The 25,481-nt window shown below is 66.7% G+C and overlaps 2 protein-coding genes across 10 annotated transcripts in view; one reads left to right on the top strand and one right to left on the bottom strand.

Annotated features, from left to right (window-relative positions):
- Positions 1-3,329: 3,329 nt before the first annotated feature.
- On the top strand, positions 3,330-18,573 carry FGFR3 (fibroblast growth factor receptor 3). Of its 8 annotated transcripts, XM_082838796.1 has the most exons (18): positions 3,330-3,478; positions 3,848-4,058; positions 9,344-9,610; positions 9,755-9,808; positions 11,317-11,489; positions 11,573-11,696; positions 11,773-11,963; positions 12,745-12,895; positions 14,138-14,328; positions 14,677-14,825; positions 15,184-15,305; positions 15,383-15,493; positions 15,567-15,757; positions 15,839-15,961; positions 16,041-16,111; positions 16,323-16,460; positions 16,621-16,726; positions 16,840-18,573. In XM_082838796.1, exons 2-18 carry the CDS (start codon positions 3,947-3,949, stop codon positions 16,984-16,986), a joined length of 2,421 nt encoding a protein of 806 aa, XP_082694922.1. In that variant the 5' UTR covers positions 3,330-3,478; positions 3,848-3,946; the 3' UTR covers positions 16,987-18,573. The 8 variants fall into 8 exon arrangements, with proteins under 8 accessions (XP_082694922.1, XP_082694919.1, XP_082694923.1 ...); XM_082838793.1 differs by lacking the exon at positions 3,330-3,478 and having other exon boundaries at positions 3,856-4,058; positions 14,680-14,825; XM_082838797.1 differs by lacking the exons at positions 3,330-3,478; positions 12,745-12,895 and adding an exon at positions 13,548-13,692 and having other exon boundaries at positions 3,856-4,058.
- A 3,682-nt stretch (positions 18,574-22,255) lies between these two features.
- Positions 22,256-25,481, bottom strand: part of LETM1 (leucine zipper and EF-hand containing transmembrane protein 1) — a 32,505-nt gene continuing 29,279 nt past the window's right edge. For both annotated transcript variants that reach the window (XM_082838209.1, XM_082838208.1), the window contains exon 14: positions 22,256-24,729. In XM_082838209.1, the coding sequence (XP_082694335.1) occupies positions 24,580-24,729 (150 nt within the window). In that variant the 3' untranslated portion in view covers positions 22,256-24,579. The remainder of the gene's footprint in view (positions 24,730-25,481) is intronic.

The following is a 25,481-nucleotide window of genomic DNA, read 5'->3' on the forward strand; positions in this document are numbered from 1 at the left end:
TCAGATTTTCTGAGAATGAATCTAAAAAGCAGAAATTACCCACAATCCACAACAGCCATGGTGTCTCTCAAATTTGCTCATTCTTCTTTGGGGGGAGGGGGCCGCCAGCTCAGCCCAGTTCAGCCAGGGGTACTCTTCCTCCATCCCTTGGTGACCTGTCCTGGTCCCTGGGGCCCAACCCCTGGACCCTGACAGCAGTGGGGAGCTCCAGGAAGACCAAGCAGCCCCCCACTGGGGGTCCCAAGAGCCTCCTGGAGAAGTGGACTGGGCACAGGAGACCTGAAGCCCCCTTGGGGCCTGAGTCTCCCCCATTCCTGCACTGAGCCTTGTGGCAGGGCCGAGAGAAGCTCCCACCAGCAGCCCCTCCCTGGGCCAGGCACTCCATCCTGAGTCCCTGAGGGGGGCTCAGCAGGAAGCTCTGGCCAGGGCTCCCCCTGCCCCGGTTCCCAGGCCTGGCTCCAGCCTCGATGGGCACCTATCGGGCACCGTGGCAGCCGTGGCCTGCCAGGAGTGCTGAGAATGGCAGGCGGGGTGGAGACTCCAGTCCACACCAGGAACATCCCCATTGCTGAGCGCACCACCGCCGTGATCCCAGCGTCAGCCCAGGCCTGGAAGGGGAGGTAAGGAGGGGCAGATGCAGGGCTGGCTGCTGACAGCCTGCTGTGATCCCAGTGCCCAGGGCACACAGCAGCCCGCTCACCACCACAAGCCCCAACAAGCCGGGCCGCCCAGCTCTGACTCAGCGACCAGGCTGGGCTGGGCTGGGCTGCCCGTCAGACCCCCACTCTTGCCTCGCCCTCAGCCTCACCTCCGCTCCCCGCGCTGCGGTCCTTGGGAGATGGGGTGGGGACTTCGCGGGGGAGTGGGGGGCGTGTCAACACCACACCTCGGGCTCCAGTGGGCCCGAGGAGTGCCTACCGCACCGGGGTGCCAGGAGGACTGAGCCAGGCCGTTCCAGAAGGGTCTTGGGGGAAGTGCTCTGTCAAGAGGGCCATGATGAAACAGTGGCTACTAACGGCTCCTCTAGAGGCGGCTTCGCCCAGCTCTGGGGAACCGGGCGCAGGCGCACTGAACGACGGCTCGCCCCGCGTCTGGGGAAGGCCCCGCGGAACAACTGGCTCCAGCTGAACGGGCTGGCTTGGAAACAATAATTGTGAACAATAAAATTATTTTGTCAAGAATAACAAAACTGCCTTCAAGCAATTCCCTCCCCTGGTGGCGAGGGCGGGACAAAATGGGCAGCGACTCCTCCGGGGTTCGCAAGAGGCAGTGCTCAGACCCCCTGGAAGCAATCGGGCAGAGTCAGCAGCCTAGAGCCGTGCAAATGCTCCTGAACTTTGACCTAAATGCCACCAGACAGTGCCCCTGGAAACAGGCCGCAGCGAAGGGACCACTTCAAACTGTGGGCGGCACCAAAGAAACCAGCCACTGTGGGGTGTATGAAGGGCAGGATGGGGGCCTCCGAAAGGGAGATCCATGTCCTGACCCCCCGGAACCTGGGAATGTGACCTCATTTGGAAAAAGAATCCTTTACGGTCATTATGTTAAGCTCTTGAGATCAGGAGATCAGCTTGGATTACCTGGGTGGCCCTACATCCGATGACAAGTGTCATTATAAAACAGAAGAGAAGCCATGTGACTATGGGGGCAGAGATCGGAGCGACGCAGCCACAAGCCAAGGGATCCAGGAACCACAAGAGGCGGGAAGAGGCGGGAAGGATCCTCCCCTAGAGCCTGGGGCGGGGCCGGGGGGGGGGAGCAGGTGGGAGGAATGGCCCCACCCTGATTTCAGACTGCTGGCCTCAGAACGGGGAAAGACTAAATTTCAGGCAACTAGTTTGTGGAAATTTGCGACAGCAGCCCTAGGAAAGGAATCCAGGGTGTCTAGTACCCAGGGGTCAACGGAGGCCTGTCACTGGAGGAAGAGTGGGGCTCACACCCACCCTTCAGGAACAGCGGAAGTGCCCATCTCCCTCTCGTGCTGCCCATTGGCCAGACCCACACAGAAGCTGATGATGCCCCTGGCCAGTCTGGGGGACATGGGTTTGACCAGAGGAGGCAACGAGGGCAGCATACAGCAGAGGCGCTCATCTGTCGGGTGGGCACAGAGGAGTGGGACCTCCAGGGTCCTGAGGTCTAGCCTCAGAGGCTGCACCCGGAGCTGTGGGATGGCAGGAGCAGCAGTTCACACAGGGGCTTTCATTGTCCATTTCCCTGATGAGCAAACTGAGTCCAAGAAGCCACAAGCCAGGTGGGCCAGAGGCAGTTGGCTGGGGCAGCGCAGACCCAAGCCAGGTCACCCTCTCCCCTGTCTGGCTGCTGTAGGTCCCCGCCCCCCCGGGCTTGCCTGAAAGTGAGAGAAGAGCTCTCTTCCTTGTGAAGGGGGACACAGAAGACACAGCCACAATGGGTCCTCCTGCCCTGCAGCGCCTCAGGAGCCCGCACATCCCTGGCAGCTCAGGCTCTGCCACCAGCTCCCCCCTCGGTCTTCCTCCGAGCCCTAGGGTTGGCATCCCCCACCCAGGGCCCCCCAGCGCTGCTCTCCATTCTGATGTCTGGGGAGTACCCCATCTCCAAACTTCTTCCTCCTGGGGTAGTGGGGGTAAGTGAGCCTCTCTGGCGAGGCACTCACGCAGCTGAGCTCCAGTCGCTTAATAAAGCGTGTGCAACAGTCGCTTAATAAACATAGGGGCGAGCCCGCAGCTTCCGGAGTCCCCTAGCGTTTCAACCCCAGGCGGGCAGGCAGAAGTGTCCTTCGCCCCCAGGCTTTCCGTGCTGCTCACGCCTCCGGGCTCAGCCTGTGCAGCTCCTTCTCTATGAAGCCTCCCTGACACGTTTCACCCACAGAGACCACCCTCTCTACACCGCCCCCTCCCTCCCAGCCTTCCGGGGCCTGAGCCCCTGGTGGGCGGCCGGGTGCTACCGGCACTGCGCGCTGTGCAAATAAAAGCCTGCGCTCGGGCTCTCTGTGCGCCCGCCCCGCGCGGGGCCGCCCTCAGTGCAGGGCCCAGCGGTGCGACTGGGGGCCTCGCCGCGGAGCCGGGCTCCCACGCCCTCCGAGACCGCCGGGCGCCCCCGCCCCGCCCCGCCCCGCCCCGCCCCCTCTAATCCCCTCCGCGGGCAGAGGCGAGGCAAGCCGCGGCCCCGCCTCCGGACCGCCCCAGGGGAGGGGCGTGTCCCCGCGCCCGAGCGGGCCAGAGCAGGCGTGGCCGGGGCGGGGCGGGGCGGGCGCAGGCCGGCCCCCACTGGCTGCCGCGCGCCGGGCAGCCCGGGCTCAGTGCGCGGCGGCGGCGGCGGCGGGGGCGGCGGCGGCAGCGGCGGCGGCGCGGGCAGCTGGCGCCGCGCGGTCCAGCTCGGCCGGGCGCACGGACGCACCGCCGAGCCGACGGCCGGTGGGACGGGGCGCAGGCGCTGGGCAGGCGGGCAGCGAGCGCGAGCCAGAGCCGCGCTCAGTGAGTCGGGCGCCCGCTGCTGCCAGGTTGGTGCGTGGGGACCCGGCGGGCGCGAGGGGACCAGGCGGGCGCGCGGCAGGTCCAGAGCGCGCGGCGGGCTCGGATCCCGAGCGGTCTCTGCGGCGGGGCCCGGCCGGGGCGCGGGCTTCCAGCTCTGGAAAGTTTGCAGCCGCCGCCGCCGCCGCCCTGGGAGGGCTCTGCAGCAGCCAGGGAGGGAAGGGGGAGGGAGGGACCGCGGCGGGGAGGCGGCGGCCGGCGCCAGGCGGCCCGGGAGCCCTGGGCGGCGGCGGCGGGCGGGGCGGACGGGGATCGGAGGGGCCGGGGCGCAGGAGCCCTGCCACCGCCGCCTCCGCCCCTGCACGCCCGAGTAACGAGTTGCCTGCCTCCTCCAACAGACTCCCGAGTGGCGCCCTCCCGCCGGTGCCAGAACCGGGCCATGGGGGGCAGCATGCTGGCGCGCGCCGCCTGAGGACGTCGTAACACCCGCCCCAGCTATGGGCGCCCCGGCTTGCGCCCTCGCGTTCTTTGTGGCCGTGGCAGTCGTGATGACCGGCGCCGTCTCCGGGTCCCCGGGCATGGAGCAGCGCGTCGTGCGGAGAGCAGCAGGTACGGAAGGACCCGACGGGTACTGGGGAGGGGCACTGGGCCCCGGCAGGCAGAAGCGTCGGGGCCGGGGAACGGGCGCCTGGGTGGGTGTGGGGCGCCGGAGATCTGAGTGGGCCCCAGGGCTTGCTCTGGGCTGGCATAGCGGGGCCAGCGTCCGGGTTTCTGCCGCCCTCCCTCCCCGGGGATCGGGGCCAGAGCTGGCGCGGCAGTTTGTGGGGCGCCTGGAGCCGCAGGGCTGCCACCCAAGTGCGAGGCTGCGGCGGCGAGCCGGGCACCGCGGTGGCGTCCGCAACCCCCGCCCCCAGCGGTTCCCCAGTGGGGCGCAGCCTGCTCCCGGGCGCTGTCGGGAGGGCTCGGGGACTGCGTTTCCACGATTCCCATTGTTCCGCGGGTTCTGCACTGACGGACAGTTTCTGCTGTTGGTGCCTCTCCCCCAGCCCCCTTCGGGCTCCAGTTCGTGGCCAGCTTCAGCCAAAGCGAGAGGTTGGACTTTGGAGGGAGGGTATGAGAGTGCGTCAGCCCGGGGCCGGGCCCCAGCCCCTCAGTGGCCTGCATGACCAGGTGACACCTAGTGCCTCCGTTTCCCCCCACCCAGCTCTCATGCCGTGTGAGTTAAGATGACTGCCCCCAGGGGTGTGCAGCGAACGCCAGGCGGGGGCCGGGAGGTGAGAGGGCGGATGTCCGAGCGATGTGGAGTCGCGGAACCCCGCTGGCGGTCAAGGTCCAGCGGGACGTCGAGGGTCTGCGAGGAGGGCCCGTAGAGCCTGGGCAGGGGCGGGGCGGGAGCGCGTTTTGGCACCGGGCCCTGACCCGCACACGCACAAGGCCCTCGAGGTGCAGCGCGCGCTGACCCACGCTGCGCCCGGCCGAGCGCTCCGGGTGCCCACGCCCCGCACACGCGCTGCCAGGCCCCCGGCGGCGGCCGGGCAGAGAGAGGAGGCCGTAGGGAGCCCGCCCCCTGGAGACCGCCAACTCCGGGGCGCTGGCGAGGAACGGCGCGGGCGAGGGGGCTGCGCGCACCGCTGTCCCCAGCCCCGCGGCGGCGCGGAGGGAGGCCTTCGCCCGGTGAGCTCACGCCCCACCCGGGCGAGACCCGAACAGCCGCTCCTTTGTACCTCGGCGCGGCCACAGACCGCGCATTGATGGCGGCCGGGCCTCGCGGGGAGGTGTGAGTCGAGCGGCTGCGGGCGCGCAGTGCCAGGGAGGCGGCGGCCGCGGGCTGGACGGAGGCAGATGGCGGCCCGCCCCTCCCTGCGTCCCCCGCGCCCCTTCCTCCGGCGGCGGCTGCGGCCTCCCGGAACAATGTCATTTTTTTATGAATGAAAGTGGGCTCGGCGCTTGAATGTGCGTGTCATTCAGCGGCGTGACAGAGGCCGTCGGGAGGTCAGGGCGCGCTTTTAGCGCTTGCTAGGGCGGCCCCCGCTTCCAGGGGCGCAGAATAGGCGGCCGCGGGGGGAGCCCCGAATTAGCATTCGCATTCAGATAAAGATATTACTCCCTACGGCCGGGGAATGTCAAATAGCCCCGGGGGAGGGGGCGGTGGGCGGAGCTCCAGACCTCCCGGACCCCCTGCGGCGCGGAGGTGGGGCAGTGGCCCCCTCCTTCCCCGCCTCGGGAAACTGGCAGCGCCCCCACCAGATGCGGGCCTGGGGTAGAGCGTCCTGAGGACCCCCCCAGGGGCTGCGGTGCCCGCGCACCGGGGCCCCTGTCCCCGCAGTAAAGTTGGTGAAACAGGTAGTGAGTTGATAGGTCAATAAACCTAATCCGGTTCCTGAAGGAGCTGGGCCACGGGCCAGGCAGTAAAAATACAAAGGCCTCGTGAAATTTACAAAGGTCCCAGCCTGGCACTTCCCGGGGAACATAAATTACGGAGCCGGAGCTGGCAGGGGTCACGGACACTGGGGAAGGTGTCCGCCGCTGGACTGCCCTGGCCACCCCAGGCCCCGCCAGGGCGGCCTCCATCTCCGCACGAAGCCACCGGCGGGGGCCCCCGCCAGGCAGGAAGGTTGATGGGCCCCCCCCCCCCCGGCCAGGAGGGGCCTCGGGGGGTGAGGGTACTTCCCAGGAAGGCGCTGGCGGCACCCTCCCCCACCTGCTCCTCCTCGGGGCTGGACTTTGAGCCCCGCGGGCCTCTGGGTGGTTCATTAACCTGCGCTGAGCCTGAGGCTGGACCTCTGGCCTCTGAGCCCCTGCACTGAGCCAAAGGTGCCCCCGCCCCCCCAGGCCCTCAAGTCCCACCTGGGGCCCTATCTGGGGCCTGGTGCGCCCCATTTTACAGTTGAACCTAGAGGGGAGCTAGGGGTCTCCTTGAGGAGGTAGGTGGGGCGTCTGCCCAGGTACCGGTTTGGGGGAGCGGGTGGCCAGGCCGGCCTGAGTGATTTACAAGTGAATGAACGGTGAGGAGCCTCTTCAGGCTGGGGGACCGGGGGGCTCCCTGACCCCAGGCCCTGCTGGGCCCGAGGCTGCTGGCTGCCCACCCTGGTTCTGGTTGCTTTCCTGCAGCCTCAGTTTCCTCGCCTGTGCGGGATAACGGAAGGGTTGCTGGAGGATTAGGCTGGATAATCCTGTAAGCCCTCATTAGCCCGCCAGGCCTCCGGATCCCACCCCTTTCTTTTCCTCACTTTGTTACGAAACTTTTCATATTGTTTCCGGGTGGGGAGGGGACTGGGGAGGCAGGAAGGCCATGACTTCACAGTCCCTTTGGGGCGCGCCTCCCGGCTATTTAAAGCATGTACCTGGCATCAGAGACCTTCACCCACATCCAGAGCCAGAGGGCTTTGCTCGTCCTCCGCCGTCAGCTCCAGGCGCCTCCTCTGAATCGGGTCTGGATTTGATGCTTGTTCCCTGGAGTCTCCTCCAGGCCCCTCTCATGGAGGGTGGCCCGACCCCTGCACACCCCACATGCATTGAGTGGGTCTCAACTGTAGTGACCCCAGACCGGGAGCGAGTTCCGCCAGCAGGGCTCGCGGCCCTCCGGAGCAGGCTGGCACCACTCCGGCTGCGGCCTGGTGGACATCAATCCTGGGGTGTAGCCCTAGGGCAGGGGGGTCTCGCGCCCCCTATTTTCACCGGCTCCAGTGCTTTAACTGCTTGTGGTGGCCCCCCTGGCCTGCCAGTGGGGGAAACTGAGTCATGGGGCCCGTGAGTGGCAGATTCAGGAGGATTCTGGGCCTGGGAGACGTGCCCGAAGGCCCAGCTCGGCCCCTCCAGGACACAGTACCCCTTGGCGGCCCCCTCACCGAGCTCAGGACTTTGGCGGGGGTGCAGGCTGGAACAGGTGCTGTGGGACCCACGGGGGCGGACATTCCACCTCTGCCCAGCCCCGCATGGCACGTGGGCACCCACCATGGCACAGAGGACATTTGTCTTCCCACGTGTGTGGCGCCAGTGCCTGTGTGGGTGTGGACGGGCCCCCTTTTGTTGATCAAGAAAGCCTCCTTCCTGAGGCCATTGTGGTGGGAGCTGAGTAGCCCACAGCCCCTAGGCAGAGTGCCCCCTCGGGCCCTGCCCGTCACTCTGTGTCCCCCCGCCTGACACCACCGCCGCCCCCGCCTTGGCGTTGCCTGGTCTCCCCCGGGTCCTCTGTGGCGCGGAGTGGATTGGATCTGCAGGAAGTGGAGGTGCTACTGCCGTCCCTGCCCTGGTCCGGAGGTCCCCGGCCTCTACGGCCACCTAGTGGAGCAGGGTCCTGGGCAGGTCCGGGGCTGGCCCTCGGCGGAGTGCTGGGTCCTCCCAGCCCCCTGCTGGACCAGGTTGAAGCAAATACTTGTGCGGATGGCTTGACCTGCCTTTGCCACCCAGACCAAACCGGAACCAACCACTGTTGCCCTTGGGCCAGGGCCTGGGGCTGAGGCAGCCGCAGCCAGCCTGTTCTCGGCCTTCTGGGGGGCCTCAGCCGGCTCCCGGCACTGGGTGGTCCCCACATAACACTGTGGCCGGGACTGGGGGTCTGAAAGTCAAGCCAGGAGCCCCCTGATTGTGGGGACCCTGGGAATGCAGACCCCATGGGCACTTCAGGGACCCTTCTGGTGGGCGCCGAGCTTGTGGAACCTCCTGAGGTGGGGGGCAGAATGGGGCCCGTCAGAGGAGCCAGGGACTGGCGTGGCCAGAACGGGCAGCTGGGCCCTCGAATCTAGGCCGTGCGTCGGCAGAATGACAAGTAACGGTGTGACCGACCCAGCTGGGTCTGCGTGGTGGGACCACCCACCCCTGTCCCGGGCCCAAAGCCCAGGCTGCCTGCCTGCGCTGTGCATTGCCCAGCTCTGGCAGGGAGGCCTGGGGGGGCTGGTCAGCCCCTGGGTCCCAGGCCTTGTTGGCCCCTTGGGACCTGGACAGCCACTGGTCAGGGGAGGGGCGCAGGGGCCACAGTGGACAGCCGCCCTCGGCAAGGACCCTCCACCCCGACTTCTCGGCACCTGCGGGGAGAGGTGGGCCGGGCCTCCTCAGCCTGGCCTGGCGGTGCCTGCTCTGGCCTCGCCGCCAGCCGAGTCTGCGGTCTTCCTCCCCTCGCCTGTGTCCATCTGTAAGATGAGGGGTCCTAGGTCCCCTCACCCCACTGGCCACAACTGGTACCACGTCTGTGTATTTCTAGCCTTCTTCTGGGTATGTGTTCTCTCTGATTTACTGCGGAGGTATAGTCTGAGTCGGGGTTCAGGCTGTCCATGCCCCTGAGAGCCTCCACTCTGGGCTGGCCTTGCCGGCATCAGCTTGGGGCTCTTCTGGAAGGCTTGGTGTTGTCAGACTGCGGCGCTCCCTTCTGGGGCTGGGCGGGTCCCGAACTGGTTTTGAAGCCAAGATGAGGGGTGGGGGGCACCAGGTGGGAACCCCCTCCTGGGATGAACTGTCTTGTCACTACCCCGCTCGTCCCCACCTCCGAGCCTCTGTTTTAGCTGAGGTCGGCCAAACACAGCACGCCCACCTCCTGCTTCGCTGCTGCCCGTGAGGTCGGAGCGGATGCTGCATTTCTAAATCACTGAAAAGAATCAAAGGAAAATTGGACACTCTGAAAGTGGAGTGTTCCGTGTCTACAGACAGTGCTGGACTGGAGCGGCCCCTCCCGCTTCCTCGCGTGTCCTCTATATAAGCACTACCACAGCAGGGTCGTCCTCGGGACGGAGACCTGGTGGCACTACGAACAGTGCCCGCGCCCAGCCCTGTGGGACAGTCGGCAGGACCACAGGCTCTTCCGTCTCCTGGGCCCACCTCAGCCCCCACAGGCCCCAGCCTCCCCCCGGCGCCCCTGGTTTGGGGGGCGCCTGCCTCATGGGCCCCCATCTTGCCCGCAGAGGTCCCGGGCCCTGAGCCTGGCCAGCAGGAGCTGGTCTTTGGCAGCGGGGACACCGTGGAGCTGAGCTGCCACTGGCCCGCGGGGGCTCCCTCAGGGCCCACGATCTGGGTGAAGGACGGCGTGGGGCTGGCGCCCTCAGACCGCATCCTGGTGGGGCCGCAGCGGCTGCAGGTGCTCAATGCCTCCCATGAGGACGCCGGGGCCTACAGCTGCCGCCAGCGCCTCACGCAGAGTGTCCTGTGCCACTTCACCGTGCGCGTGACAGGTAGGGCCTGCTGGGGCCCACGACGCTCCCGAGGGTCCTGGTGGCCTTGGGGGAGGGGAGGCCCCCGGGAGGCGCCGTCGGAGTGAGGGGCCCCTGCCTGCTTGCAGGACCACCTCCCACATTTCCCTCTGGCCTGCGCTACAGATGCTCCGTCCTCAGGAGACGATGAAGATGGGGAAGACGAAGCTGAAGACACAGGTGAGGCCGGGTTCCAGGCGCGCGGGGCTGCCCAGGGCTGGGGACCGACCTCCCACTGGGGCCCTGCTCACCAGGCAGGGGAGAGACCGAGGTCTGGGGGCCACCTCCGTGGGAGCCCCTTAGTGTGGGGTGGTGGCGATGCGTGCCCAGCTCTGGGCTCCGGGTGGCAGGTGACGGGTGGGATGGGGCACCGTGCTGTGGGGAGGGGACTGGGGGCCGGGGCAGTGAGGCCTGTGGGCGAGGTGGCCCGTCCCACATGTGGCTGAGACAGGGCAGGCGGCAGCGGACAGAGGGGTTAGGGCTGGTGGGGGGCGACTGAGACAGTGCGGGTGGGGGGGGGGGGCGCTGAGCAGCAGGGACAGCAGGTCCCGGCACATCACTGAAGGGGCTGCGGCAGTGCTTTCCGGTGACAGGCTGAGGTGACAGCGCCTGGAACAGTGAGCAGCGGGCGGGGGCCGGCTCAGGGAGGTGGCGTCTGGTTTTGGAGGAGCTGAGTTTGAGATGCCCCGACGGGGGTGAGGGCCTGGTGGGCGCCCCGCCGCCTCTCGCCTGTCCCCTGTGTGTCCCGCTCGCCCTGGCCATCCCAGGCAGGGGGTTGGCATTTTTCTTCCTGAGTGGGCTCAGGGCCACGCAGCAGGGCTGCTGGCAGAGCTGCCTTCCTGAAGGCATCGCGGTCTCCAGTGCCAGGGAACGGCCCCTCCCTGCCGGGCTCCCCGGGCCACCCTGGGGTCTCTGACACCGGCCCCCAGAGCTCTGGAGGCGCCACCCCCGGCGCCTGCCCACACTGCTCCCCACCGGGCTTCGGCACCCTCTCGGAGGTGGCTGCACGGGTGGCAGCAGGGTCGCGGGGAAAGGCTCCCTCCCTCCTGGGGACACCCACCCAGCCTCCCCGTGGTGGGAATGCAGCCTCACCCCAGCCCCAAGGGAGAAAAGCCAGTTGGGCTGTGAGGGTGGGGGTGGGACGGTCCTGGAAAACAGGATGGGGGAGCAGGGCCTCCCAGACACCCTTTCACCGCGTCCCCACCTGGCGCCCATGGTGTGGAGAGTGGCTCCTGGCCGGTCTCAAGGCTCCGGGTTCTGCGGGTGGCTGGGTCTTGCCTCCTGGTGAGCTCCCGAGGCCTGGCCCTGCCCGTGCATGCAGCCGGGCTTCCTAGCCCGGTGTGACCTGGTCCCTCTGCGGGCTGCGTCTCCCCTCTGGTGGGCCTGCCTGGGTGGGTGGGTGCTCCCCTGGGAGGACACCTTTGCGTCGTGAAGGCTCCTGGGCCGTGGTGTGGCGCCCGGGGTCCTCTCGGCTGGAGGAGGCGCTTGAGGGAAGTGGACGGGAAGGGAGGGGACCTGGCTTTTGAATGCCAGGAGGTGGCACTGAGGCCACCGAAGGCTCGTCCAGCCCAGGCAGGGGTCTTCAAAAGGCCGACCTTTCCTACACAGGAGGGAAGACTGAGGCTGGCGCGGGGCAGGCAGGCCTCTACTCCCACCCTGGTCACAGCCTTCCCGTGCCCTTCTGCCAGCAGGGGCCCCTTACTGGACGCGGCCCGAGCGGATGGACAAGAAGCTGCTGGCGGTGCCGGCGGCCAACACGGTTCGCTTCCGCTGCCCAGCCGCCGGCAACCCCACCCCGTCCATCTCCTGGCTGAAGAACGGCAAGGAGTTCCGAGGCGAGCACCGCATCGGGGGCATCAAGGTGGGCCCGGCGGGGGGCGCTGGGGCCTCGGTGCCGGCCAGCAGGGCACAGCCCGCCGTCCGCTCACCCGTGTCCACCTGCAGCTGCGGCACCAGCAGTGGAGCCTGGTCATGGAGAGCGTGGTGCCTTCGGACCGCGGCAACTACACGTGCGTCGTGGAGAACAAGTTCGGCAGCATCCGGCAGACGTACACTCTGGACGTGCTGGGTGAGGCCCGGGCTGGCGGGTGCGGGCGGCAAGCGGGCGCGGGTCAGGCAGCCTCTGAGCGCCCCCCGTCCCGCAGAGCGCTCCCCGCACCGGCCGATCCTGCAGGCGGGGCTGCCCGCCAACCAGACGGCGGTGCTGGGCAGCGACGTGGAATTCCACTGCAAGGTGTACAGCGACGCGCAGCCCCACATCCAGTGGCTCAAGCACGTGGAGGTGAACGGCAGCAAAGTGGGGCCCGACGGCACGCCCTATGTCACGGTGCTCAAGGTGGGCCCCGCCGCGCCGCTGGCTGGGTGGGGCAGGCGGGCTGGGGGCGGGGGACTCCTGCAGGTGAGCCGTCAGGCCCGGCCCCGCGGGGGCCCCCTTCGCCGGGGACAGGGAGGGCATCCCAGGCAGGAGGCCTGTCGTGTTTACGGGACGGGGGTCGGGGCACAGGCTTTGGACCTGCGGCGAGAAGCAGCGGGGGGTCGGCTCGGGAGGTGGGGCCCGGCCCGGCACGCCAGGACCTACAGTGAGCCCTGTGTCCTTGCGCCCTTGTCTGCCTTCAGACGGCCACCCGCCCACCCCGCTGGGCCCTCAGGGCAGGACCGCCTGAGCTTTGTTCCCACGGCCCCGGGGGTGGCCCCGAGTTGGGGTGATTGCGACACTTGCAGCCCAAAGAGAAACATCTGTTTAGAGACGAGATGGGCCTGCGGGGCGGGAGCAGGGGTCCAGGCTAGCCGCGGGGCGGTGCCGGGTGCTCTCGGCGCAGCCGTGTGGCAGCCGGGGCCCCCGCGGTGCGCAGCTCCAGTGCCCTGGGAGGGCCTCTCTGAGCGCCACCAGCCAGGGCTGCGCTCCGGGCTGTTGGGGTGGATGAGGGGAAGGCGCATCCGCGGAGACGACAGCCGCCTCCAGGCAGCCTTCCTAGCTGGCACAGCCTAGTCCGCCCATCCGTTCCTTGGGGGTCTCAGAGCCTCAGAGCCTGGGGTCTAGACAGGCCCGCTCCTGCGCGGCCACTTCCATGCCCGGCGGGGCTTCCGCGCCTGAGCCGGGTCTCTTGTCCCTGCAGTCGTGGATCAGTGAGAGTGTGGAGGCCGACGCGCGCCTCCGCCTGGCCAATGTGTCCGAGCGCGACGGGGGCGAGTACCTCTGTCGAGCCTCCAATTTCATAGGCGTGGCTGAGAAGGCCTTTTGGCTGCGTGTTCACGGGCCCCAAGCAGGTAACAACTCTGTCCCATGCCTGCCTGGCACGCCGAGCTCCAGCTCCGACGCCCTGGCCCTGCGCCCACCCGCACGCCCTGCCGCTCGTGCCCCGTCCCCAGCTCACACTCTGCTCCTGGCGTGGCCACATCTGCGCCGCCGCCTCTCTGGCCTCCGCCGTGACCGCCTGCTTTGAGCCCCCGTGGCCTGTGCCGACCCGCCTGCACCCCCGTGCGCACTCCTCCCCCCCACCCCCCGCCCGGAGGACCTCAGCCCCGAGGCCGGGCCGGAGCCTGTCTTCCGCTGCTCCGGCTCTCGCGCTCTCCCTCCATCCCTCTCTCTTGCCCCTGCTCCCGCTGCTGCTCACTTCCTGCCCGTCTCTCTGTCGCCTGCCCGCCCGCCTCCCCTCCTGGTGCGCGCTAACCCCTCCTGCTGTGCTGCCGGTCGCACGCCTGGCTCACCTGGGACAGAGGACTTGCCGGTGGAGGGACTGGCTTCAGGCTCGGTGTGGACGCACGAGGCAGGGGGCCCTCGGCCGCCGTGGCCGTGGCCGTGGTGGTGGTGGCGGCGTTTTCCTTGCAGCCTGGCTGGATCGTCGCCGCGTGGACTCTGGCTGTGGTGCCCGCGGGAGGTGCTGGCGCTCTCCTATCGCGCTCTGTTCTTTCTTTGTAGACGGCGGGCGCTAACACCACCGACAAGGAGCTAGAGGTTCTGTCCTTGCGCAATGTCACCTTTGAGGACGCGGGGGAGTACACGTGTCTGGCGGGCAATTCTATCGGGTTTTCCCATCACTCTGCGTGGCTGGTGGTGCTGCCAGGTACCAGCTCCTGCTGCGCTCGCTCTGCGCCTGTCCTCTCGGGGCTGCAGCTCGGGACACGCCAACGCCATCGGGGACAGGCAGGGGACCGCAGAGCCCTCGAGCCAGGCCCTGTGCCTGGTATGGGGACAGAGCCCACACGGCCCTGTCTTGGCCCAGAGGGCCTCCCTTGAGCGCCCCATCCCAACGGGGTCCCCCGCAGCCGATACGGTGGCTTTGGTGTCTCCCGGGTGGCGGGTGAGGGTGCCGCTGGCTCCGCTGGGCTCTTTCTGTCCTGGGTCTGCCCCTCCTGGCCCAGGCATTTCTGGCTGCTGGACCTTCAACGAGTAGGCCCTTCAGGCCTCAGCACTCGCACCAGGGGAGCTGAGCCCCCGGCCCGGCCCAGGGCGGCCCGCGGGGGCTCCTGAGAGGCTGGGCCAGGCCCCCAACGCCCGTGTCTTTGCAGCTGAGGAGGAGCTGGTGGAGGCTGGTGAGGCTGGCAGTGTGTACGCAGGTGTCCTCAGCTACGGGGTGGGCTTCCTCCTCTTCATCCTGGTGGTGGCCGCTGTGACCCTCTGCCGCCTGCGCAGCCCCCCCAAGAAGGGCCTGGGCTCGCCCGCCGTGCACAAGGTCTCCCGCTTCCCGCTCAAGCGACAGGTAACAGAAAGTAGATACCAGGTTCCGAGCCGCCCGTGCCCCTGCCCCGGCCTCCCGGGCTCCCACGCTCAGTCCCCTTCCTAGTGTCAAGGCCTGGGGCCTGGGGCCTGCCCGGGGACAGCCCTTCTGCCCTGGGGGGCGCCGAGCCCTCAGTGGTCTCTGTGGTCACCGCACAGAGCCGGGTCACTCTGGGCACAGAACCTTTTAGAAGTCTTCGCTCAGTGCTGTGCAGGAGTCAGGCAGCCATCCCAGGCCCGGCCTCGGCCTACGGTCCGAGGGGGCCGCACCCTCGCCCCCGCGCCCTGGCCGTGCGGCCCCGCAGCACCAACCTGCCCCTGCTGACCCAAGCAGGTGTCCTTGGAGTCCAGCTCGTCCATGAGCTCCAACACGCCGCTGGTGCGGATCGCCCGGCTGTCCTCGGGGGAGGGCCCCGCGCTGGCCAACGTCTCTGAGCTCGAGCTGCCCGCCGACCCCAAGTGGGAGCTGTCCCGGGCCCGGTCAGTGGTGTGCGAAGGCCTGGGGCCCTGGCCCGGGGGGGCGGGGGGCGCACACACGGTGGGGGCCGGTGGTGGGGAGGGGCCCCACTCGGACCCGGCTGCATTCAGATGGGAATCAGGTAGGCCACTGCCGGAGATGGGGCTGGGGCGTGGCGGGGAGGACCCGCCCCAGGAAGTGCTCTCACCGGCCCAGAGGCCGGGGTGGGGGGGTGGGGGCAAGGTCCTCCACCAGCACGAGCATGGTCGCCGGGGCAAGGGTGGTGGGCTTCCTGGAGGCGGTGGCACTGCACCTCAGGCTGCCTGGGACAGTGCCTCGAGCGGGCGGGCGTGCTCATCGCTTCTCTGCTTTTGCCGCCAGGCTGACTCTGGGCAAGCCTCTCGGGGAGGGCTGCTTCGGCCAGGTGGTCATGGCGGAGGCTATCGGCATCGACAAGGACCGGGCTGCCAAGCCCGTCACGGTGGCGGTGAAGATGCTGAAAGGTGAGGGAGGGACGTGGCGAGGGGAGCCTGGACGAGGCTGGGGCGGCCCAGCCTGACAAAACCTTCTCCCCGCACAGATGACGCCACAGATAAGGACCTGTCGGACCTGGTGTCCGAGATGGAGATGATGAAGATGATCGGGAAACACAAGAACATCATCAACCTGCTGGGCGCCTGCACGCAGGGCGGTGGGTGCTGGGCCCGCGGCGGGCGGCGGGCGGCCCCCAGGTGCAGCCCCCTCTGAGACCCCGGTGCTCGCAGGGCCCCTGTACGTGCTGGTGGAGTACGCGGCCAAGGGCAACCTGCGGGAGTACCTGCGGGCGCGGCGGCCCCCGGGCACGGACTACTCCTTCGACACTTGCCGGCTGCCCGAGGAGCAGCTCACCTTCAAGGACCTGGTTTCCTGCGCCTACCAGGTGGCGCGGGGCATGGAGTACCTCGCCTCGCAGAAGGTGCGCACTGGCGGGGCCGGCCGGCCGGGGGGCGGAGGGAGCAGCCGGTGGCGACCGCCTCAACCCCGGTCCTGTCCCCAGTGCATCCACAGGGACCTGGCCGCCCGCAACGTGCTGGTGACCGAGGACAACGTGATGAAGATCGCGGACTTTGGCCTGGCCCGCGACGTGCACAACCTCGACTACTACAAGAAGACCACCAATGTGAGCCCGGCCTGGGGAGGGTGGGGGACTCAAGCCGGGAGGGCGCCTGGCGGTCAACAAGCCCCGTTCCTCCTCCCAGGGCCGCCTGCCCGTGAAGTGGATGGCGCCCGAGGCCTTGTTTGACCGCGTCTACACTCACCAGAGTGACGTGTATGTGGCCCCCAGACCCGGGCGGGGGTGGGGTGGGGAGCCGGGCGGGGCACAGGCCACACCAGGGCAGGGGCCGGGGAGCTGTGGGGCAGAGCCGGCCACCATCGGTAGCCCCCTGCACCCCACTGGGGTCTGTCCTGGGGCTTCCCCATGCACGGGGGACCGCGGGCGGCAGGGTGAGCTGACGGTGCCGCGCCCCCGCCGCCCACAGCTGGTCCTTCGGTGTCCTGCTCTGGGAGATCTTCACGCTGGGGGGCTCGCCGTACCCCGGCATCCCCGTGGAGGAGCTCTTCAAGCTGCTGAAGGAAGGCCACCGCATGGACAAGCCGGCCAACTGCACGCACGATCTGTGAGCGCGCGCACCCGCCTGTCACCTCGGGACCCCGCTGGGCCCCCACTGAGCCCCGCCCCCGGGCAGGGGGAGGGCCGGCCTCGAGGCTGTTCCCAAGGGAGGGGGACTGGCACGGTGTGCGGGCGCAGGGCAGGGCCCACCTGAGTGCCGCCCGCAGGTACATGATCATGCGCGAGTGCTGGCACGCCGTGCCCTCCCAGAGGCCCACCTTCAAGCAGCTGGTGGAGGACCTGGACCGCGTGCTCACCGTGACATCCACCGACGTGAGTGCGGGCCCCACTGCCGCCCCCCGCCCACCCCCCGCCCCGGGCCTGGACAGCTCGGGCGTTGGAGGTGGCGTAGCACTGACCGCAACCCCACCCCGGCCCGCCCGCAGGAGTACCTCGACCTGTCGGTGCCCTTCGAGCAGTACTCGCCGGGCGGCCAGGACACCCCCAGCTCCGGCTCCTCAGGGGACGACTCCGTGTTCGCCCATGACCTGCTGCCCCCGGCCCCGCCAGGCAGCGGGGGCTCGCGGACGTGAAGGGCCGCGGCCTGCGGGCCAAGCCCCCATCAACGTGAGAGCGGACCCCAGCCTGCCGTGCTGCCGCTGGTGTGCCGTGACCAACGGGTCTCACCGGCCTGGGCTCAAGACCTGGAACAGGTGGACAGATGGACAGACAACTTCCACATGTGTGCATGTGTGCACTCGTGTGTGCTCGGGGTCCCCGGCATGCCCACCCTGCTGTACGGTGACCTCCTGGCCACCTGGGCCGGCAGCACCGGTGGACCGGACGTAGAATGTAAGGGGCTCCTCCCGTGGGGCCCCTCAGGGCAGGGAGCCGGGCCCCTCCCCAGGCTCCCCTGACCCCCGCTGCCACCCCACAGGGAGCATCGGGGCGGGCCGGGCTCCAGTGTCCAGAGTGGGCTGAGGCCCCCCCTCCAAGTGCCCAAGCTGAGCCTACAGGGAAGCCCCCGTGTGGCACACCTCCCACCCAAGTGGCACCTTGCGCCTGGGGTGAGTGTTAGCGGCTCCCCACCTCCAGGCCTCCCCACTTCCCACCTTGACCCTCAGAGACTGAAATTACGGGTACCTGAAGGCAGGAGCCTTTAACTTCTATCCGAAAGGTTTATTCCAGAAATGAGTGTACATTTATATAAATAGATGCTGTGTATATGATATACACATACATATATATATAAATATCTATATGGAAGAAGGCAGGCTGGTACAACTGAGGCACGGGGCCCTGAGGGTGCAGGGGCCGGGGTGCCCTAGTCGAGCGAGGCGCCCTGGGGGCTCGCTGTTGAGACGCAAAAACCAGCAGAGGTTGGAGGGGCTTTTCTGGCACCGCAGTTTTGTTTTAAAAATTGTTCCTGGACCTGTATGTTTGTAAAGCTATTTATCGACCCCCAGAGCCTGTGTCCCCGTCACTCCCCAGGCTCCTAGCGTTCAGCCAGCTGCACGGCAGAGGCTTAAGTTTTAACTTATTAACAGTGAGATGGTTTATGCTTCGTTTAGGGGCATTGCTGAGGGTGTGTCCAGCCCACACCCCAAGGCCAGAGCCAGCTCCCTGGCACCCTAAAGGGTCGTTAATAGTTCGAGATGATTCCGAGGGGATATTTTATTTCCTTTGGCCTTCTTTTGCAGGAGAAGTAGATTTCTATAGGATTTTTCTTTAGGAGATTTATTTTTTTAGACTTCAAAGCAAGCTGGTATTTTCATACAGGTTCTTCTAATTGCCATGTGTTCCAGGCGGGGAGGCAGTTTCGGGGCGGGGGGGGCAGCCCTGCATGCAGGTTCAGATGATATTAGATGTTACAAGTTTATATATATCTATATATATAATTTATTGAGTTTTTACAAGACGTATTTGCTGTAGATTTAACACTTCTTACGCAACGCTTCTAGACTTTTATAGCCCGGACTGCTACCTTTCAAAGCTTGGGAGAGAAAGCCACAAATTCAGTTTTGTTACTTTTTGTACTGTTAATGGCCCTGAGTTTGGGCGGCTGTTCTCTGCTTGTCAGCGGGCTCAGGGTGGTCTCGGTTCTCAGGGCCCCCAGCCTTGTGGGGGCCAAAGGTGTTGGCCCAAACCAGCAGACGTGCTTTCCAAAAAATAAACAGACAACTGGTTCAGATCCATGCTTTCTTGTCTCCTGTCCTGGAGTCCCGGGCAGCTCCCGGGTACTCACTGCCCACCTGGGGCAAGTCCTGTCATCTGTCCCCCGAGGAGGGAGGGGTCACTAGTTGCTGCTGGAGCAACAGCTGCGGGGGTGGGGGCCCCAGACTAGACTGGCTGCCTGGGTCTTGCGCTCTCCAAGGCTTTCCAGCCCAGGTCTTTGGCTCAGAGACGATGTGTCCTGGGCAGAGCTAGGGTGAGGGTGATCCGGTGTGCCCAGCTGCACAGGGGCCCGACGCTGGCAGGGCGGAACCTCAGGGTCACCAGTGGTCTTCACTGCCTTGGTCGGGGGTCTCCAAGGGCAGGGAATGCAGGTGATGTGTTTGTGGGAGAAGGCAATGGGGAAATCCTCTGGGCCTGCCCATCCCCTATCTGCCCCCAGCTCGTGGAGTTCAGGGGCCCTGAGGGTCACATCCAGGTAACTGTTGCTGGTTCCAAGGCCTCCCTCTCCTCACGCTGCCCCCTGGTGTCTGCCTACCCTGTCAGCTGGGGGAGGGGGACGTCTCTAGGTGGGTCCCCCCATGGAGCCCCATGTAAACCAAGCCCTCACCTGGCGCCCTGAGTCAGCCGTCTGCACTCCTGGCCACACTCCTGCTCCTGCTGGCTTCCCACCCCCTCCCGGGCCTGGCACCCGCCTTGGGCCCCACCGTTGCCCCCTGCGCTCCGCCGCCGCCACTCCTTCAACTTTGGGCAGGTGCTGCACGCTGACGCTCAGCTCGTTGGGGTGCTGAGGACCCAGTGACAGCATCTGGGCCCGTCTACTGCACAGTTCACAGCCTGAGGGAGAGGGAAGACCGAGCAGGGCACCCGCCCAGCAGTGGTGGGAGTAAGTCTGGGAAGGCTTCGTGGAGGAGGCAGCAGTGCCCAGGCCAAGTGGGGGACTCGGGTGGATTCAGGGACAGGTGGCTATGCAGACTCACGCCCTCCCTGGGACCCAGCGCTGCCCAGGGCTGGCTGTGCCTCCCCCTCAGCCCCTGCTTTGCCACCTGGTGCCCCTCCCTCTGTCCCTCGTGCCTCACGGTCCTGGACGGTGTGAACTTTTACTCTGGCTTCTAAGAAACTCGCTCCCCTTATTGCTGTGTCCAACTCATCTTCCAACTGAGGGGGTTTCTGGGGCCTCTTTCTGGAGAGCAGGGGAGGTTGCTAGGAGCTTGGTTCTGGATAACGATGCCGCCCAATACCTGACCCAACTCGGGAAAGCGCTCCCGGCCCCCAAGCCCCTCCAGCCTGCCAGAGACCCCGTGTTTGTGTCCAACGCTCGGGAGACACGCGGCGATAGTGACGGGGATGGCAAGGAGGCCAGCGAAGGCCAGAGTCTGGAGGGAGGCCAAGGCCAGGAGGCGGGGAGGCGGCGAGACGGGCGCAGTGCGGGCGTGGTGCGGGGCCCTCTAGCGCTGGCCGGGCCGAGCCCCAGCTCTGCCGCCGGCCTCTGTCCTGCCTGAACCCGGCTGGGCTCCGGGTGCGCGCTCTGGACACCGAGTGGACTGGCTGCGGGTGAGGCGCGGCTTTCCGGGACACCGGACGGAGACCCGGGGGGGGGGGGGGGACGCTGGCCGGAGAGGGACGGGCCCAGGTGGGCAGGTTGGGGGGCCCGACAGGGGAGCTGCTCAGTCCTCCCCGGAACCGCCCCGCCCCGCCCCTCCTCAATACCGCCCCGCCCCCTCGCCCGCCTGGCCCCTCCCCTCACCTCGGCCCCGCCTCCACCCGCGGCCCGGCGTCTTCTCAGAGCCCCAGGGCCGGTGGGGTCCGGCCCAGGCCCGGGGGCGGGCTGCTGCGGGGCTTAGGGAGCAAGGCGCCAGCACTCCGCCCGCCCTCAGAAGGTCCGGAGCCCCAGTTCTCGGACCTCTAGGTCCGGCCTTGCCCTCTGCCTTCCCCTCGCGGCCTGGGGTGACTCGCCTGGTATGTGCGTCTGCACCTCCGTCCTGGCCCCCTGGCCTCCGGAATCTTGTTCCCACCCTGCAGTGTCGCCTGGCTGGACAGCGACCTCTCGGTGTCCCCTTCCCCAGGCGGGTGCCTGAATACACTCTCGGCCCCATGGTCTTCAGGGGGCCGCATCACCACGTGTAAAAACACATGACGCCACCGGGAACAGAACGTCCCCAGTCGCCCCCCCACCGCAGTTGATGCAGGTTTTAAAGGTTTTAAATCAGGACCCCATCTGGCTGTCCCTCCTCCCGCTACGTGTGGCTTTTGGAGGGGCATGGCCATGGACGTGCTGGCGGCTCCTGTGGGGGGTCATGAGACTTCCCCGGCTGGGTGTCTGGGGCAGTGCCTGGGGCACACAGCCAGCGGCCCCGCACACCCAGCTCCCCACCCCCGTGACCCCAGGGTAGCCATCCGGGTGGGTTCCAGCGTTTCTCCCGTCTGTCCACCACCTGGAATTCTCCCTGAAGAGCTTCCTGGGATGGGCTCTATTTCCTCCTGAGAAAACAGGGTAGTCCCCAATTCTTTCCTGTCACCTGTTCTCGCTGTTTAAGAATCTCCATCAGCAGGGAAAGACTTTCCTGAGGATCAGCTGGGTGTGTGGATTTTTGTTTGTGATCGATTTTCTCTTTTTTTGCTACTCACTCTGTCCTCGCTTTGGCCCGAAGTGTCCATTTAGGTTGGCTATGGTGTCCCTGGACTATATATAGCCCCCTTGCCCGACCTGCCCTGGGTCAGCCTTGCCAGAGCCCTTGGTGACCCTCGATGTGACCTTCTGAACCACAGAAGTGAGAAGCCTCGAATCCTGGGGCACCGGCTGGTACCTGAAGACTCGCACGGCCCCGACCCCGGCCACCTTCTCCCGGGGCCCGGCCTGAGGAGGGTTCAAGTACAGTGGACACACTCGGTCCTCAGCATGAGGGGACTGGGTGCCTGCCGGGGGTGAGATGAACCTGGACAGAAGCCACTGAGGCCCAGCAGCCCCCTGCCCGTGCCTGCACCCCCAGGAACATCTCCCTTCCGCACGGGTCACGACCCACGTGCGAGCCCGCAGAATCCCTGGGGCAGACTGTGGCCAAGGCCAGGCTCAGGGAGAGATGGGGTGCAGGTGAGGACGACCCTGGGCAAGGGGTCGGCGCTCAGCAAGGGTAGAAGGAGCCCCCACAGGACCTGGGGCCAGTGCAGGGGTGAGGCCGCCTGAGACAGGCTGGACGTCCCAGCTCACGGGGGGCGGTCTGTCCACGCTGGGAGGATGGGGAGGTAGGACCCTCTGCCTGGCGGCCCTCCCAGCTGGGCCTCAGCTCTCTGCCCAGGGTAGGGCCGCCCTGCCCCTGGAGCCCAGAGATGAGGGCCGGAGAGGCAGTGAGTGCGGGGCGGGGGGGCGCTGCGGGCTGGCCCCCGGTCCGCACACCCCGTCGGCTCTCTGGGCCCTGCTCTGGTGTCGGGGAGACCGCAGTTCCTGAGGGCCCCCTCAGACAGTGGAGGGCACAGCCCTTAGGCAGTGCTGTCCCTGATCCCGGGGGCCCTCAGTCTCTCAGAACAGAATTCCACCCCCTAGGGCTGGCCAGGGTCCCAGCCCTGCCCCCCAGGGACCACCCCCCACCCCGGGGCCTCTGAGGGTCAGGGAGAGGAGAGCCTGGTCAGGCAGTGGCTGCCTCGCCGACCTGACAGACAGACCGTCACAGGGAAGACAGGCCATCGCGACAGCGCTTTATTCAACCTTCTCCTTACATCAACTCGAGTGCCTAGTCACCAGCACAGTCTGAGGGGACAGGCAGGGCACGCGGTCACAGCACAAGGGGACACCAGAGGCCAGGACCAGAGCGCTGGAAGGCCCTCTCGTCACGCTCTCCTGCCGCGAGGCTGGGACCAGACGCCCAGACAGCTCTGCCATTTCCCGCCCTGACTGCCGGTGGGCCACACAGGTCACAAATCTGGTTTTGAGCTGTTACAGGAACACGAATTTGATATTTTAATAAAAACACTATTTCTAAAAAAGGTGTTTACACACAGCCCGAGGAGGCGGCCCTCAGGCCAAGCCGGCCCTGGGCCCCTGGCGGACACGCAGACAGAGCCGCCAGCGGCCCAGGGCCCGCCGTGAGGAGCACTGCCTAGCGGTTCTTCTCTGCAAGTTACCAGGTGCCCTTCCTTCTCAAAGTCTGGATTTGGATATTCCAAAGCGACTCTGGAAGCCACGTGCCAACTTCCTGAATCCCTAATGAAGAAACCGGTGTTTAGGTGGAGCGAAGGAAGAATTCCCATTCCGCGTCACAGATCCCGAGGACATCACAGATCCCGAGGACACAGGCGCCCTCTTGAGAAAGCTCAGGAAGGCCGGCCGCAGGCACCGGGCACTCAGTCAACAGACGGCGGCCCTGACGCCTCGCTCGTCACATAAGACTCTCGTTCCCAGAGCCGCGTTCCATACACCTGCACCCGGGCACCCCTGTCAGCGGCAATAAATAAAGTTCAGGACAGTAAAAACAAGCAACGCGAAGGGGGAAGCCTGCAGCAGACCGTGGCCCACGGTACAAACACCAGCGAAGGGTCCCGCCGCACTGGGGGCGCAGACACGCACGATCCGGGAGGGCGGGGGGGGTGCGGGGTGGCTGCGCGCTGGCAGCGACGGGGACGCCCCGGGCGCCTGGCGAAGGCAGCGAGGGGAGGACGGAGGCGGCAAGGACGACCCCATCCGCGGCACGCCGGCTACCACGAAGTTCACAAGCAAGCACGCTTCCGCAGCGGAAAACCGGGCCGAGACCCGTGTGAGAGGACTCGGAAGTACCAACTATGCGTGGGGAACGCGCCTCTTGAATAACCGAACGAGGAGCCCTTTAGAACCACGGCCCCTTTACGAAGGTTTACATCCGAGAATACAGCAGCTTATGTTGTCGAGTTTCTCCTTTAGTGGCTGGGTAGAAAGTTTCGAGTAACTTGGAAGCGATCATCTCGTCGTCGTCCTCCCTCAGCTCCTCTGGCCACTCTAGGCCCACGTCTTCCGATTGCTATGTCTGTTTTCCCCCAAAGAACGTTCTTGCCGTACCCGACCCAGCCTTCGCGTGGGCAGCCGGACAGAGCTGGGGCCGCAGGCCGCCCAGCACCCCCCCCCCGCCACGGAGCACCGGCCTCCCCGAGCTACAGGTTGTGGACCCATCACCGGACACACGGCGACACCCGCTCCAAACACCCCAAATGAGGACACTTTCTAAAAGCACAACAAATGACTGCACCCGAGATGCTTCACTGTCCAGGGCTTCATTAGCACCTCTCCTGGCGTAATTACGTTGGATTTACTCAGGTGGGCAGACTGTCGTGTGAGGAAATTCTGTACCAGTTAAGTGGTTAGGGTTAGGTGACAATCAAAAAGAACTCAAGAAAGAGCTCGGATACACACGTCAGAGCGAACTTCCAGGAGACCTGACATCCGCGTCAGAGAACGCGGCCCTCCAGAGGCCACGGAGATGACGGGCGTGTTGCTCACTCGCTGCAGGTGTGAGCTTGGGAGCGCGCACGAGTGGCTCCTATTCACACTGCTCTGTGCGAATCCAGGCCCACGACTCACGCGGCGTCCTCTCCAGGCCGAGGCGGCTGTGTCTGCACGACTCCAATCCCACGCCTGGGGCTCCATGGGCACAGGGAGTCCACGCGGCCGGTCCTCTCTCCTCCCGCAGCAGACACCGCCAGGGGACACGCGGGGAGGCCCGAGCCGCCTCAGGAGCCCAGGGGGTGTGCAGGGCCACGACCCCCGCTGCCGGCAGGCCGCACGCTTGCCTGCCACAGCTGGGACCACAGCAGCACTGGGCCACCGCGTGAATCCAGAGCAGACTCCCTGGAGGGGTTCAGGGATCCAGACTGGCTGAATCTTCGTGGAATGATGGAAATTAAAAATTACCGATTATGAAGTCTCTGATTTATTCCAGACAAAATATTAGATCTGTCTCTAAGAATCACTTCAAAGCAATAACTGTCACGTTAGGACCGCCGCGGCAGACGCACAAAGGGCCACCAAGGCACCTGAGAGCCGGCGGGCCCTAACTCTTCACTTCTGCGGCCTCCTTCTCGGCCTTCTCCTTGGCCTTCTCCCTCTCCTCCACCTTCTCCTCCTTCCCCAGCGTGGCCACAATCTCAGCCACCTGGCTGGTGGAGATGTGGATGTCTTCTTTGTCCACCAGCTCGATCACCTGCACACACGGGAAGGGACGAGGGCCTCAGAGGTGGCTCTGCCCCTTCACAGCATGAAATCTCCCCTCAGGACACGGAGGGCACACGGCACACGGCCACCAGGCTGGGATGGCCTTTGGCAGCCATAGGCCACGCTGTCCCGCCGGGGGCCCTGGGTCCTCCATCTGCCCCGGTCTTCTGAGGGCCAGACCCCCACCCGCACGGAGCCAACAGGCTCCACAGCCCCAGCCCAGGCTATGAGCCGCCAGGGAGCGGGCCCAGGTGAGGGCGCCAGCTGTGCCTCCCTCGGGTCGCAGGGCTGCAGGAAGGTGGGATGGACGACACAGAGAGGCTGCCGGGCCGGGCCCTGCTCGGGCAGAGCGCCATGAGCACCAAGGAGGGGCCCCGCCCAGCCACTGCTGCCACTGGGGTGATGGCGCTTGGCCCACGAGCGGGGAAGGCCGTGCTCCCGGCCAAAGTGACGTCCGCTGACATTCTAGGTAGACGTTTGAGTGGAAAGTCCCCGACGGGCCGGAGAGACCCTGGAGCCATGAGAGCTGCCGGCGAAGGCGTGCTCTCCACGGGAACGCCAGAGCCCACGGCCGTCCTGTGGAGGCGGAGCCCCGTGCAGGTCGCCTGGGCTGCCCAAGCTCCCAGCACCCTCTCAGGCCTCCGGCCACCCCCAGGGGTCCCGAGGCCCAGCCCCGAGGGCCACACGTGTCCCCTCCGGGCTGCCATGGCCCAGCCCCCCCAACACCATGCTCCGCAGACC

Source organism: Leucopleurus acutus (assembly GCF_964270905.1).
Source record: "Leucopleurus acutus genome assembly, chromosome: 4".
NCBI classification, from domain to species: Eukaryota; Metazoa; Chordata; class Mammalia; order Artiodactyla; family Delphinidae; genus Leucopleurus; species Leucopleurus acutus.

Coding starts and splice junctions, on each gene's coding strand:
- FGFR3 (XM_082838796.1), top strand. CDS start 3,947: ATGGGCGCCCCGGCTTGCGCCCTCGCGTTCTTTGTGGCCGTGGCAGTC. Junction 9,809..11,316: donor AGACGAAGCTGAAGACACAG/GTGAGGCCGGGT, acceptor CCCTTCTGCCAG/CAGGGGCCCCTTACTGGACG. Junction 14,826..15,183: donor TGGGAGCTGTCCCGGGCCCG/GTCAGTGGTGTG, acceptor TTTTGCCGCCAG/GCTGACTCTGGGCAAGCCTC.